This window comes from Urocampus carinirostris, chromosome 1 (genome assembly GCF_059441175.1).
Source record: "Urocampus carinirostris isolate Australia breed hairy pipefish chromosome 1, RoL_Ucar_1.0, whole genome shotgun sequence".
NCBI classification, from domain to species: Eukaryota; Metazoa; Chordata; class Actinopteri; order Syngnathiformes; family Syngnathidae; genus Urocampus; species Urocampus carinirostris.
The window spans coordinates 64,429,237-64,443,991 of record NC_142349.1 but is presented as its reverse complement, the minus strand read 5'-3'; the positions used below and the strand labels follow the sequence as shown (position 1 = coordinate 64,443,991).

General features: G+C 38.5%; 1 protein-coding gene across 1 annotated transcript in view; it reads right to left on the bottom strand.

The window, feature by feature from the left end:
• The window catches only part of clstn2a (calsyntenin 2a), a 248,515-nt gene extending 236,596 nt beyond the window's left edge, over nucleotides 1-11,919 (bottom strand). The window contains exon 1 of the mRNA XM_088348430.1: nucleotides 11,747-11,919. Coding sequence (XP_088204556.1) covers nucleotides 11,747-11,819 — 73 coding nt within the window. The 5' untranslated portion in view covers nucleotides 11,820-11,919. The remainder of the gene's footprint in view (nucleotides 1-11,746) is intronic.
• Between the last annotated feature and the right edge of the window lie 2,836 nt (nucleotides 11,920-14,755).

Sequence of the window (14,755 nt, the reverse complement as noted above, 5' to 3'; positions counted from 1 at the left end):
TTTGGAGACCCCTCTTCTGAAGCAATGTTTCTTCTGAATAAATCTTTGGAGATATTCCACGTTTTGTACCAGCAAAAAAAATATATAACTATATAACTATAAAAAAATATATATATGACCTTCTCATGCTTTTGTTGCTGTTAAACGTTTTTGCACTTCTTTTCATTCTGCTATTGTTATGATACACTATTCTTTTTTTATTCACAAACGTTGCACTGTTATGTCTCTTAGCCAGGGGTGCCCAATATGTCAATCGCGATCTGGTGTGGGTAGTTAGTGAGTTAATGAAGGACTCTCTGGATGGAATAAAGGTTTATTAGGTGATCATGGCAAAAAAAAAACACACATTGTGCTCCTCCCGAGAATGCGGCTGCCGCGTGGCTACAGCCTAGCAACAACCCCGTCCACTTCATCTCTTCACTATAAAAGAGTTCACTCGAATGACATACAGAGCAGCCGTTCTGACAAATGGGTCACCGTGCGAGTTAACAGACAGTCTATGCTACGGACTTTCCGAATTAGCCTCCAATTTATTCCTTCTAAATTCAAGAAATGGTAAATGGTCTGCATTTATATAGCGCTTTTCAAGTCAATGAAGACCTCCCAAAGCCGTTTACAATGTGCTTCACACTTACTCATTCACACACCAATAGGGAGTCAGCCATGCAAGGCGCCTACCTGCTTATTGAGGGCATTAAGGATTCATCTCATCTCATTAGCTGCACCGCTTATCCTCAGTAGGGTCGTGGGGTGCTGGAGCCCATCCCAGCAATCATCGGGCAGTGGGCAGGGGACACCCTGAACTGGTTGCCAGCCCATTGCAGGGCACACAGGGACAGACAACTCGCTCGCTTATTCACACCTAGGGAGTTGGCCAATCCACCTGAAATGCATGTCTTTGGAATGTGGGAGGAAACTGTAGTGCCCGGGAGGAAACTCACGCAAGCACGAGGAGAACATATAAACTCCGCACAGGAAGTCCGATAGCTGGATTTGAACCCACACAGAAGGTTCCCAAGACCTTAGAACTGTGCAGCACACGCGCTAACCACTGCGCCGCCGTGCTGCCCCGTTTGTCATTCACAATTCTTAGATAGAGCTAAAACAAAAGAGAACATTTTCTACCCATTTTCAATTATTTTCTCTCTTCTCATTTCTGTAACATTTGTATCTGGTACATTGACTAAAAATAGTCTGATAACTAAAGAAGACCTAATGCCCTTTTCTATGTAATCTTTGTTTCTATTGACCCAGTGTTTAGTATTTTATGCAATAGTGGTCAGCGCTAATGATCGACTGACCAATAACGGCAAAAATATGACCTGAAAATCTCACACCCAAAAACATATTGTCTGGTTTGTGCACTTAGGCTTCACAGTGAAATCAAGCACCATAAAAACAAGAATATAAAATGAGTGGGAGAACGGGACCAAAGGCCAAAAACCTACCATTTCCATGCGGAATGGGAGGAAGACCTTTTTTCACGATGTCATTCAAAATTTGTTTGCCGAATATCCCTGCCTATCATCGCTATTCTCAATTAGGGAAGTTTCAGACTGTTCAAATGAAATGAAATGAAGTGATCTGCATTTATATAGCGCTTTTCAAGTCAATGACTTCCCAAAGCGCTTTACAGTGTGCTTCACATTTCCCAATAGCGGCCTTGTTTTGCAGCCATGTAAGACGCTAACCTGCTTATTGGGGGTATTAGGGGTTCAGTGTCTTACCCAAGGACACTTCGACGTGTAACACGGACGAGCCGGGATTCGAACTGGGATCCCTTGATCCCAAGACGAGCGCTCTACCTCCTGAGCTACTGCCGCCCCCGTTGTCAAAAAAACCACAACACCGATATTCCTTTAAAAAGCAAGTTGGGGAGAAAGGTGAAGTAACTCAAATCACACTTATGAGGACAGCAGTCATTTTTTTCAGAGTCGACCAAAAAAGTGAAAGCAGCCGCCGAAGCATCATTTCGGAATTGAAGCACTGTTTCACTAAAACTTTTCAGGAGTGGAAGATGAGATTTTGAGACTAACCACTGCCATTGAGGAGAAATACAGAGCTCATAATCAGTTCTCGGACTTACAGAGGAAAAGTACCTAAACGTGAGGAAATATGCTACCTACTTGACTGCATTATAGAATAGAATAGAATAGAATATACCTTTATTGTCATTGTTACAACATGGGTTGAATATATTGTGACAACGAAATTGGACGTGGCACTCCAGCAGGGCTCTCAGAACCATCGAGAACATCAGGTGGCCCCAGCGAGTCTCCAATAAAGAGCTCAGAGCCCGCACGTGCCAGCCCCAAGCATCTTCCTTGGTCGCACAACGCCGCACCCGCTGGTTTGGTCATGTCCTTCGTCTACCACCAGACCATCCGACACGAGCCATTCTCCAGTTTGACCCAAAGGCCGCAGGCTGGAGACGACCACGAGGGAAACCCCGCACTCGATGGCTCGACGTCGTTGCGGGCGACCTCCAACAACACGGAGTTGCCGTAGAGGATGCAGAACAGCTGGCACAAGACCGCCAGCATTGGAAAAACCTGGTTCATCTGGTCGGCTCAACGCACAGGGACGGGACCCCCCGACCTTCGCTGGAGCAATAAGAAGAGAAGAAGAAGACTCCAGGTCCACATTTTACAGTGAGGATAAAGAAAACAAAGAGATAAAGGAACAAAAAAGATGTTTGTACTGTCCCTGTTGCATAGGCTTTGTTTTCCTCCGGAGGGGGGTGTTTGAGGGGGTGAGGGACAGAGATGGCCAGATCCAACTAGATGTCTGATCTTACTGTACACACGGTCCAGTGTTTTTTCCCTAATTGCTCAGTCCACGTATTGAATGGATTTGGGAAGTACAGTCCTTAAACATGCCCGATTAAAGTCGCCGGCGACGATAAAAGCTCCGTCGCGGGGTGTGCAAGCTGCTGTTTATTGATAGCAGCGCGCAGGAGATTTTTTCGCTATGCTAACGTTAGTATCCGGTGGAACGTTAGCATCCGGTGGAACGTAAACAGCAAGCACAATGACCACAGTTAGCTCTCTCGGTAGATAGAAGGGTCTACACAATACTGCTAGAAACTCTATATCGAGTGAGCAGTGTGTGTCAATGATTCGGCTGTTATTGTAGCGCATAGTCCCCCACCCGTTTTTACCGGAGTCTCCGTCTCGTTCGTGCCGGTGAAGCGTGCGTCCTGCTATTTGGACTCCCCCCTATTTATGCGAGTCATTCCGTATGAGGAGTATTATGTCCAAATATAGTTCCACCATGACTGGTGATCATTTTGGAAGTGTGCAGCTACTATCCATTCAGTGGAAGTCCTCAGAGTAAGGTAATGACAGAAAACATTTACTGGCTTATATTGCAAAATATAGAGTCATGCAGTAATGCAAGATACATCAACATAAATGGTACAAACAAACAATACTCAATAGGCTTCATTCATAAATAAATATGTTTTGCATTTTTATAGTAGACATGGCCGTTTTTTTAAGTACGGAAAAAGTGTAAGCACCCCTGCTCTAAGCACCATGTTGTAAATATTGTTTTCTCTTTTAGCCAGTTAGTCTTTCATCTTTTTACCCTCTTTAAAGGGACAGTCGGTAATATTACGTGCCTCCTAGTGGAACCCAAAAACTTGCTTCCTTTTTCTATCAATAAACTTGTGGTTAACGCTACGCATTTGGGTCCTGATTTCATTCTGGTCGTGACACTTTTATTTGGTGAAGAAATAAAACATTGATTTGAATATTAGGCAACCTTGCATAAACTATCATACCATTGTTTATTATATATATATATATATATATATATATATATATATATATATATATATATAATGTTTGTCAGGCGTTTTGCTGCTACGCTGAGCTCTGTGGCACTGGATTTCGTTTGCATTAGACAACAGTGCCATCTAAAATGTCTTTGCTCTAAAATATTAACTATGTTGCCATCAATTACAAAAGACAATACAACTAAATTCAAATCAGATGTTTTTGGGTTGGTTTGTTTTGATAACTCTTCAAGGTTGGTGGTCAATGTCTGATTTTGGTTGAGGTCGGACTATTTTTTCTTATAGGAAATAATGCTAAACCCATTAATCCGTTCGGGCCCATATGAAAAGTCTCCTTTTCTCAAGTGCATCAAATTTAAAAAAATTTTAAAAGAAGTTATGTGGATATTTGTCATTGTTTTACTATGCGTGGAAAATAAAAGCATTAATCAAATGGATTCTTTTGCTAAATGTTTTAATTATTTTTCTAGGAAAATAAGGAAAATAATCAAATAAATTATTTTTATTATTTTATCATATGTGTTTGATCTGTAGAAAAATTAGATATCTAATCATACGGATTATTTGTAATGTTTGATTATATTTTTACTTGTTTTTCAATGAAATAAGAAAATGAATCATTAGGATTAATTTTACTACATTTTTACTTGGAAGAAATTTGATCATATGGATTATTTTTATTTTATTTACTTTATGTGGGAAAAATAAAAGAAAATTATATGAATTATTTCATATATCATGTTTTTCTAAGAAAAATTAATCACATGAATTAATTTTGTTATACAATTATATTTTGGCTTGTTTGGGGGGGATAAGAACATTTATTATATGGATTATTTGTAAGATGTTATTAGATGTTTGTTTTTCCGGGAAAATGTGAAATTTGCATTAACTTACAAAAATATGTTTTATAAAAAAAATCATTAAATGAATAAAAATATAAGACGTGTAACAATAGAGACATTTCTCTTTTTTCAAATACTTTAATAAACTTTATAACTTGCGCGAGTTAATACCTTTCAAATCAATGGATATTTTTATGACACATTTGCCACAAGTATTCAAATCTATTTGATAAGATTTTTTTTTAATAGACATAATATAACATCTAATATTTGAGTTAATTTTAAGGAATACTTTTTGTATTACTCTAAAATGTATTACTATAAAAAGAGATATATTTGGATTGTGTTCATTCCTCCTGCACTCTCCCGTACTCCATGAATTTGTGATCTTTCTCAAATGGGCAATTTCCCAAAAAACAAATAAGGACGTTTTTTCCTAAAAAAAAAAAAAAAAAAAAAAAAAAAAAAAAAAAGAATTATTCAATAAATGTGCTAAGGATTATGGACCTTATCTTTCCAGGATTTTTTTGGGGGGTAAAACATGAAAACAAAAACGTAATTAAAAACAGGTACCTGTCTTCAGGACAAACTTGTTTTTTTCTGGGTGTACCCAAATGATGCATTACATATTGTTCAACGTGATAATTCGAAACAAATTAGTTTTGCCCCCACCCCAGTGATTTAAGATATAGTAAGACTATTGTCACACAAAGGCCGCTGCCCGTCATTGCCGAGGACCGTCTTAAGAGCAAAATGACTCTGCACTCCGAAAAACAATGGCGTTTAGATGATGAAAGTGCTGTAGCAGAGTTAGACAAGGAGGCTTTTCCAGCTACTAGTAACCATGGAAACCAGAACCATCTGTTTCATGTGGAGAAGCAAACCTCTTGAAAGGGATGGGCGTCACCAGGCTTTACTAGCCCAAAACACACAACATGAAGTTGTCCTGCTATGACCATAATAGATGGCCAGAATACACAGTCATACTATAAAAAAAATTCAATTTCAGCCCATAAACAAACAATATCAATAAGAGATCAAATTTGATGTGTATGTATTCATCTCAGACTCCCTCGAGCCCCTCCAAAACAATCTAACAATTACCTCCGTCTTTAAGTGTTAAATTGGCTGTGTGGTCCGGAGAAAATGACGGCTTAACCCAGCTAGTTATCCATCTGGCCATCAGCCATATTGAGATCTTTTACAAACAAAAAAAATAATGACCGTGTTTGGCTTGGCGAGCGTCAAGACCGCCCCACAATCCTACTCCAGAGACCTAATTAAAAAAATGTCCCTGCTATTCAGGGGCACGCTAGTAAGTGCTGCATGTGGGTTTTCATGTGTGTGTGTGTGTCAGATAAGACAAGAGGAAGATTTGAGGGGAGCTTTCAAGAAAGGACGCTGGTAAATGAAATGCCCTGACCATGGTGCCCTGCAAAATGCCTGATTCTTTTGATTTGCATTACCGGTCAACCCATTTATAAAGTACACTAGAACCCATGGTCAACTTTGTTTTATTAAAAAAGCATAATTGGAATTCAGGTTAAATAAATTATTTCACATTTTCTTCCATGTTCCCATAGTGTCTGATTTTCATTTGTTCTCAACTTGAACTTGTACGCGGCTTGCCAAAAGCAAACACTCACACTATATATGGATGGATGCAACTGTGACGCCCACTAGATATGGATGGATGCAACTGTGACACCCACTAGATATGGATGGATGCAACTGTAACACCCACTATACATGAATGGATGCAACTGTAACACCCACTATACATGAATGGATGCAACTGTGACGCCCACTATACATGAATGGATGCAACTGTGACGTCCACTATACATGAATGGATGCAACTGTGACGTCCACTATACATGAATGGATGCAACTGTGACGTCCACTGTACATGAATGGATGCAACTGTGACGTCCACTGTACATGAATGGATGCAACTGTGACGTCCACTGTACATGAATGGATGCAACTGTGACGTCCACTATACATGAATGGATGCAACTGTGACGTCCACTATACATGAATGGAGGCAACTGTGACGTCCACTATACATGAATGGAGGCAACTGTGACGTCCACTATACATGAATGGAGGCAACTGTGACGTCCACTATACATGAATGGAGGCAACTGTGACGTCCACTATACATGAATGGAGGCAACTGTGACGTCCACTATACATGAATGGAGGCAACTGTGACGTCCACTATACATGAATGGAGGCAACTGTGACGTCCACTATACATGAATGGATGCAACTGTGACGTCCACTGTACATGAATGGATGCAACTGTGACGTCCACTATATGAGGATGGATAAAACTGTTACGTCCACTATATATGAATGGATCCAACTGTTACGTCCACTATATATGAATGGATAAAACTGTTACGTCCACTATTTATGAATGGATGCAACTGTGATGTCCACTATATATGAATGGATGCAACTGTGAAGTCCACTATATATGAATGGATGCAACTGTGAAGTCCACTATATATGAATGGATGCAACTGTGAAGTCCACTATATATGAATGGATGCAACTGTGAAGTCCACTATATATGAATGGATGCAACTGTGACGTCCACTATATGAGGATGGATAAAACTGTGACATCCACTATATTTAGATGAATGCAACTGTGACGTCCACTATATATGAATGAATACAACTGTGACGTCCACTATATATGAATTAATACATCCACCATACAAAGATCCCTTGTTTTTTGATTAAAAAGGACTAGAACTACTTGCGAAAAGCTAAAATCTGTGAATTAGTGTTCCACATTTTTTGCAGCCTTCTTTAGAGCGCACTTGTAGAGAGAGACCAAGAGAGCACGAATTGAAACCCATTAAGCATCTTAAATTTGTTTTAGATTTTTTTTAAAAATGTCTCGCGAAAGAGCGAACCAGCAATAACTGAACTGTGTATATTTATGGATACAACTGTAGTATTTTTTTCGTGGGAGCATAAAATAAAACTGAAATGTCCCGGGAAAGCCAACCAATATACATGAGCCTTTTTACTGGGTAAGATGGAGTTTATTTGTATTATTTGTGGTGAACAATATTACAAATATGTAATCTCCTGATTTTTTTAATACAACAAAATCACACTGTCAATTTTCTTATGAGTCTTCAAAATCAGGAGGGGGGGGGGGTTGCATAACTCTGACCCTTTACGTCTGATGGGAAACAAACAAAAATATCCAGGGGAACTACTTTATTATTTTCTTAAATTAAAATAATGCAAATGTGACTTTTATTCAAAGTGTTTACAGGTAGTCATTATGCTGTTATACGAACAGTACTAGTCACTAATGCTAAGCATGCGCCTCGGACCCTAGCGCTAGCAATTTTTCAGCATTTAAGCCTCTTAGAAAATGAGCAAGTCAGAATGATCCACCCACAACAAAATAAGTCTTTTTACATTCTGTAGCTAAACCAAAATTACTAAAAGTTCAAGGGTACGTAGTCTAGTATGAAAAAATAACTTTTTATTGAATGCTGACAATATGCCCAGAAATGAATCGAAACCAAATACAATCTTCATCGCAAATAGTGTCAACAGCCTAACTCAATTCAAGTAACCCTTTTTTCCTAAGAAATTGCAGGAAATAACAACACTGTACAAATAACATACAGCATATGACCACTAGATGGAAGCGTGTCCCATCAAATACAAAGAGCTGAATGAAATTTCCTGTGATTGACCAGGACTACCTCTGGGATCCACCGGTAGATCGAGAGCACCCTTGCACCGGCGTTGATGGTAAATGGTCTGCATTTCTATAGCGCTTTTCCAGTCACTGAAGACCTCCCAAAGCACTTTACAATTTGTTTCACACTTACCCATTCACACACTCACACACTGATAGCGGGGCCAGCCATGCATTAGGGGTCCAGTAATGCAAATATGGGTTTTATTCAAAATGCACACAGGTAAACATTGTGCTTCAATGACAAAAGTGGTAACCGCTAATGCTAAGCATGTGCCAAGGACTAGCATTCACTGCTAGCATCCATTGCACTAGGATAGGTTGATAAATTATTTAGCATTAGCGGCTAAACCAAGCCCCCAAGGTGATGGCATTTGCTATTGTGGTTTTCAGCCTTCTTAGTTAATATATAAGATAAATATGGTTTCCTATTAGCTAGCGTAGAGATAATCAAACAATGATTGCTTTTTTAAGATCACAATCTCGTCCTTCACGGACAAAAACTACATTTTACATTCAATGGCAATTGGCAGCCCCGTGAGAGGAATCAAAAAAAGTTGAAGTTGCCGTCTGATTCATATTTTATGGATATTACTTAACTCAACCCTAAAACCACCGAAATGATAATTAATGGTCCATGTAAATGCAGTGACTTGTTCTCAAAAACAGGTCTGAACATTGACAAATGTAATATCACCCGGAGTGACTCAGTCAAAAATTTTGGTGTCATATTTGACCCCAATCTGTCGTTTCAAACACACGTCAAGAATATTACTAGAACTTCTTCAACATCGCTAAAATTCACTCTATGCTGTCTCAGTCAGATGCAGAGATTATAATTCATGCGTTTGTTACCTCCGTCTCGATGACCGTAATGTACTACTCTCCGGTCTCCCGAAGTCCAAAATCAAGAACCTGCAGCTAGTACAAAATGCTGCAGCGAGGCTTTTAACTAAGACAAGAAAGTTTGATCGCATTACCCCGATTTTAGCTAACCTGCATTAGCTCCCTGTCCAACTTAAGATGTGATTTTGAGGTTCTGTTGGTATTATACAAAATTATGCATGGACTTGCTCTCTCATATCTTTCAGAATTTATTTCCCCTTATGTTCCGGTCCAGAGCTTTCGATCTGAAAATTGTATTCTCCTAATGATCCCAAGAGCCAAGAAGAAATCGGCAGGTTGAAGAGCGTTCTCCATTCGAGCCCCGGTGCTGTGGAATGCTCTTCCCCCTGAGATTCGATCTGCAACCTCAGTGCAACTGTTTAAATCTAGGCTTAAAACAAACTTCTATTCCATGTCTTATGAATGACATGCATTTCATGTAGACAATATCTGTGAATTGTTTGTTATTGCAACATCCGTTGCAGCCTGGTCATCCTGGAAGGGGGACTACCTCATGTGCGGTCCCTTCTCAAGGTTTGTTCATTTACCTCATGTTGAGGTTTCGAGTTTTTCCTTGCCCTCATGTAGGTTTTAGATCAGGGAATGGGGTAATAATAGTCTGTAATAATCTGTGGCCTGTGTAGCCCTTTGAGACTCCTTGTGAGTAAGGTCTATACAAATCAACATAACTTGACTCAAACACAACTTTACGTACGACCTCCCTTTCAAAATTATAAAGAAATAAAAATGTGTATTAAAAAATCTTAGCCTTGCTTGCACAGAAATGCGAATAAAAGCACCAAAAGTCAAAAACGAAATAAATATCAGTCGTTGAATCACAATCGCACACCTAGCAACTGACCCATTCACACATACAAACAGTAACAGGAACCCGTTTTTATTCTGAAATAACATATTCAGGTGCCACTGTTATTCTTACCCCAATCGATTTCAAAGAGGCTGAATTTTGAAGCAAGAATTCAAAGGGACTTTAGAGAGTGTGAAGACTGAAGTGGAATTTTGGAACTGAATTTTTCTGCTCTATATACAGAGAGGATTGAAAAGTCTTAGTTCACGGTGATAAATTATAAAAGCTGTTCATTCAGCACACAAAGTAATCAACTTTATATGGGCTATTATGATATTGAAGGATGATCTCTGTATCCACTTTCTAGCAAAATTGATTCATTCTTTGATAATGAACAGATTTTTGGGAATGCAATTTTAATCTCATTTGATGCTGAACATAAGGTCCTTTAAGTACTGTTATTGAACTAGAATGATTGGAGAAATTTCAACAGAGAAAGAGAGAGAGAGAAAGAGAAAGAGAGAGAGACAAAGAGAGAGAGAGAAAGAGAAAGAGAGAGAGAGAAGAAAAATAATAAAGAGAGCTTTATCTAAAAGGATTGTGGAGGTATCAGTGAAAAGAGAGAAAGAGTGAGTGAGAGAAATGAAAAATATCAAAGAGAGCTTTATCTAAAAGGATTGGGGAGGTATTAGTGAAAAGAGAGCGAGAGAGAACGAGATATAAAAGAAAGAAAAATAGATGGAAAAGGCAGAGAGAAACAAAAGAAATTGAATAGAGAGAGCATTCTCCAATAGGATTGGGTAGGTATCAGCAAGGAGAGAATGAAAGAGAGCAAGAAAGAAATAAAGAATGAAAATAAAGAATGAAAAGAAGGAGAGAATGAAAATAGAGGGAGGGCGAGAGAATGAAAATACAGAGTGAGAGAGAGAAAATAAAAAGTGAGAGAAAAAGAGACTGAGAGAGAATAAAAAGAAAGACAGAAAGAGAAAGAAGAAAAAAGGGAGAGAGAGAGAGAAAGAATGAAAATAAAGAATGAAAAGAAGGAGAGAATTGAAATATAGTGGGAGAGCGAGAGAGAATGAAAATAAAGAATTAAAAGAAGGAATGAATGAAAATGGAGAAGGAGAGCAAGAGAATGAAAATAGGGAGAAAGAGAGAATGACAATACACAGAGAGAGAAAGAGAGTGAGAGAAAATAAAGGGAGAGACAGAGAGAGAGAATGAAAATAACTAAAGAGAAAGATAGTGAAAAGAAAGAATGAATCAAAGAATGACAAGATGGAAAGAAAAATGAGAAAAGAGAGAAAATAAAGAAAAAGACACAGAAAGAAAAAAAGGGCAGAAGAAAGACAAGAGAAGGAATCATGTTGGTTAGAAAGGGAAAACAGTTGAAAAACTGCCAAGTTTAGTGTGCTAAAGAAGGAGTTTTTTGTATTTGTTTTTGTTCCACCAAGCTGTTTTCTTCCATTTCCGGCAAGTAGAAATTACCCACCTGCCCCGTTAATTGCCACACAAAATTCCCTTAAGTCTGAATCTCCAAAGACAGATAAAGAAAAAAGAAATGCCAGAGCAAGTGAGAAAAGTTATCAATTTAACAGGCATTTATCTAAACACTTGACATTTTAAAAAATAAAATAACACCAGCTGGTTTTTTTTCGCAGTTCCTACCTTTTCCATCGACAGTACAGCAGAAGCCACAAAAGAGCCAAAAGAACCAAGCAGACCGGGTGACTTTGTTCATGGTGTTCGGTTAGGATGGTGCCGATAATGTCGATCCCCGCCTTCGCCTCTCCAAAGTCGGCGTGTTGTGCGCGTAAGCGTCGCTGCTCCTCCACTGGCGCTTCTGTCTCACTCTGGGCGCGTAGAGAGAGGTTCGCGAACAGTTCGGAGAGAGAGATCGACCAATACTCGTTGGTTCCTCTTACTGCGTTTCAAAATAAAGCTCTTGAACGGATATTACAATAATGTAGCCAGTAAAAAACACTGTGACTCCTATGTTGTAAACAGGGTTGGGTAGGGTTACTTTTACTGGATTACTTTCAATTACTTTTGGATTACTCCAATACCAAATATGCTAGTAAAAGACAAAAGAAACTAAATATAAATAAAATGACTACATTTTGTGCAGGCTTGGGGAGTAACGGAATACATGGAACGGCAAAAATGATGTTGGCAAGCTGTTTGGATTTATTTTCATTTTGTTTCTGTCGCATTTTATTTTGGATAGATAGATAGATAGACAGATACTTTATTCATCCCCGAAGGGAAATTCACATTTCCAGCAGCATCCCTTCGCTGAGAACAATACAATAATAAAACAAAAAGAATACAATATACAAATACCCAGTGTGACGTGCAAATGCCCACTGTAGCGTGTTATATAGAATAACTAAATAGTGCTACACAGAATACATATTGCAATAAGATTCGGTAATATGCAATGTAGGTGGTGTGGTTTACTGTGGGCTTTTACTCTGCTGGGTAGAGTTAAAGAGCCTCATGGCATGAGGAAGAAAAAAAAGAAAAGAAAAGATCTCTTAAAATAACACGGGAGCTGCTGGAGTGGCTGCCATTCGCGACGGCGCCGGAAGAATATATATGAGAAAATAGAAATAATAACAATAATGAGTTTTATGTTATGTTATGAAATCTAAGCTCAAATATGTGGGTGTTATTTTATTGTTATTATTTTTTTATTATTATTTATTTTTATTGTATTTTTAAAAAATATTGAATAATATCTAGATGTAAACCCAACATGAATTGTTAGGTTCAAAAGTGCTATTTATATGGGAATGTAAGTTTCTAGCTCCAACCTGGTCTTATAATAATTGTACTTTTGATAATAATGATCATTTTTCTATTTCATTTCACATTTATTTTTTCCTTATCAGACATGTTGTAACAATCAACAAATGCCAAAATAATTGATAATCCAGAAAAGATGGGTTAAGGCAAGGTTTATCGAAGCATTCTTGGCCACACTCGTCACTGAATATTCATTAAATGTTTTTTCTCAAGTTTAATTTGAAATCATTTTAAGTTTTACAACACACGTTGAAACGAACGAATGTTTAATAAATCTGACAATTTGAAATAATCAACAGATTTGTCAAATATCAAACTAATGCCTGACTTTTGTCATTTAAAGGACAGACAGAGATATATTTTTATTCAAAGGGCTTTTAAGTCAAGTCGATGTTTATTTGTACAGCCCTTAATCACAAAGAGTCTCAAAGGGCTACAAAGACCAGGGTTGGGTAGGGTTACTTTAACTGGATTACTTTCAATTACTTTTGGATTACTCCAATACCAAATATGCTAGTAAAAGACAAAATAAACTAAATATGAATAAAATTACTAAATTTTGTGCAGGCTTGGGGAGTAATGGAATACAAGGAACGGCAAAAAGTATGTTGGCAAGCTGTTTGGATTTATTTGCATTTGATGTTAGTTTTGCCGGAGATCAAAGAGATCAAAGCCAGGAGAGAAAGCTTACCACTTGTTGTGAGTCATCATTGTATACATATTTAGATCCTTTTGTCTTTTATTAGCAAATTTGGTATTGGAGTAATCCAAAAGTAATTGAGAGTAAGCCAGTTAAAGTGGGGGGGGGATTTTTAAGGGTTATTGTAACCCTACCCAACCCTGGTTGTTAATAACGAAACTCAACAATCGATGATCTGCATCCATCCATTATCTGCATCGCTTATCCTCAGTAGGGTCGCAGGAGTGCTGGAGCCCATCCCAGCTATCTTCGGGCAGCGGGCAAAGGGACACCCTAGACTGGTTGCCGGCCAGTCGCAGGGCACACAGAGCAAGGTTGGGTAGGGTTACTTTAACTGGATTACTTTCAATTACTTTTGGATTACTCCAATATCAAATATGCTAATAAAAGACAAAAGGAACTAAATATGAATAAAATTATGACTCACAACACATGGTAAGCTTTCTCTCCTGGCTTTGATCTCTGGCAAAACTAACATAAAATGTGACAGAAACAAAATGAAAATAAATCCAAACAGCTTGCAAACATCATTTTTGCCGTTTCATGTATTCCGTTACTCCCCAAGCCTGCACAAAATGTAGTAATTTTATTCATATTTAGTTTCTTTTGTATTTTATTAGCATATTTGGTATTGGAGTAATCCAAAAGTAATTGAAAGTAATCCAGTTAAAGTAACCCTACCCAACCCTGACACAGAGACAGACAATTATTCACTCGCTCATTCATACCTAGGGACAATTTGGACCGGCCAATTAACCTGACATGCATGTTTTTGGAATGTGGGAGGAAACCGGAGTGCCCGTAGGAAAGCCAAGCAAGCATGGGGAGAACATACAAACTCCACACAGGACGTTCGATCTCATGACCTCAGAACTGTGCCACACACGCGCTAACCACAGCGCCTCCATGCTGCCATAATGAAACTCAATTTGCTAAAATAACTTTCAAGTTATCTTTCATATTGCTGGAGATGCTGACTCTACCTACATCAGACTCTCGTACTCAGCCAAACTGTATAGGATTATTATCTGCGAGCAACGCCAGGGTGGGGATTATTTTTTGTCCGGGATCCAAGTATGTATATTTGTTTGTTTGGTTTTGGTCCGTCCACCCGAGAAAAGGGGGAAAAGTTTAAATAGGACCACCTTTTACTGGCAGCCAGGTAGGTT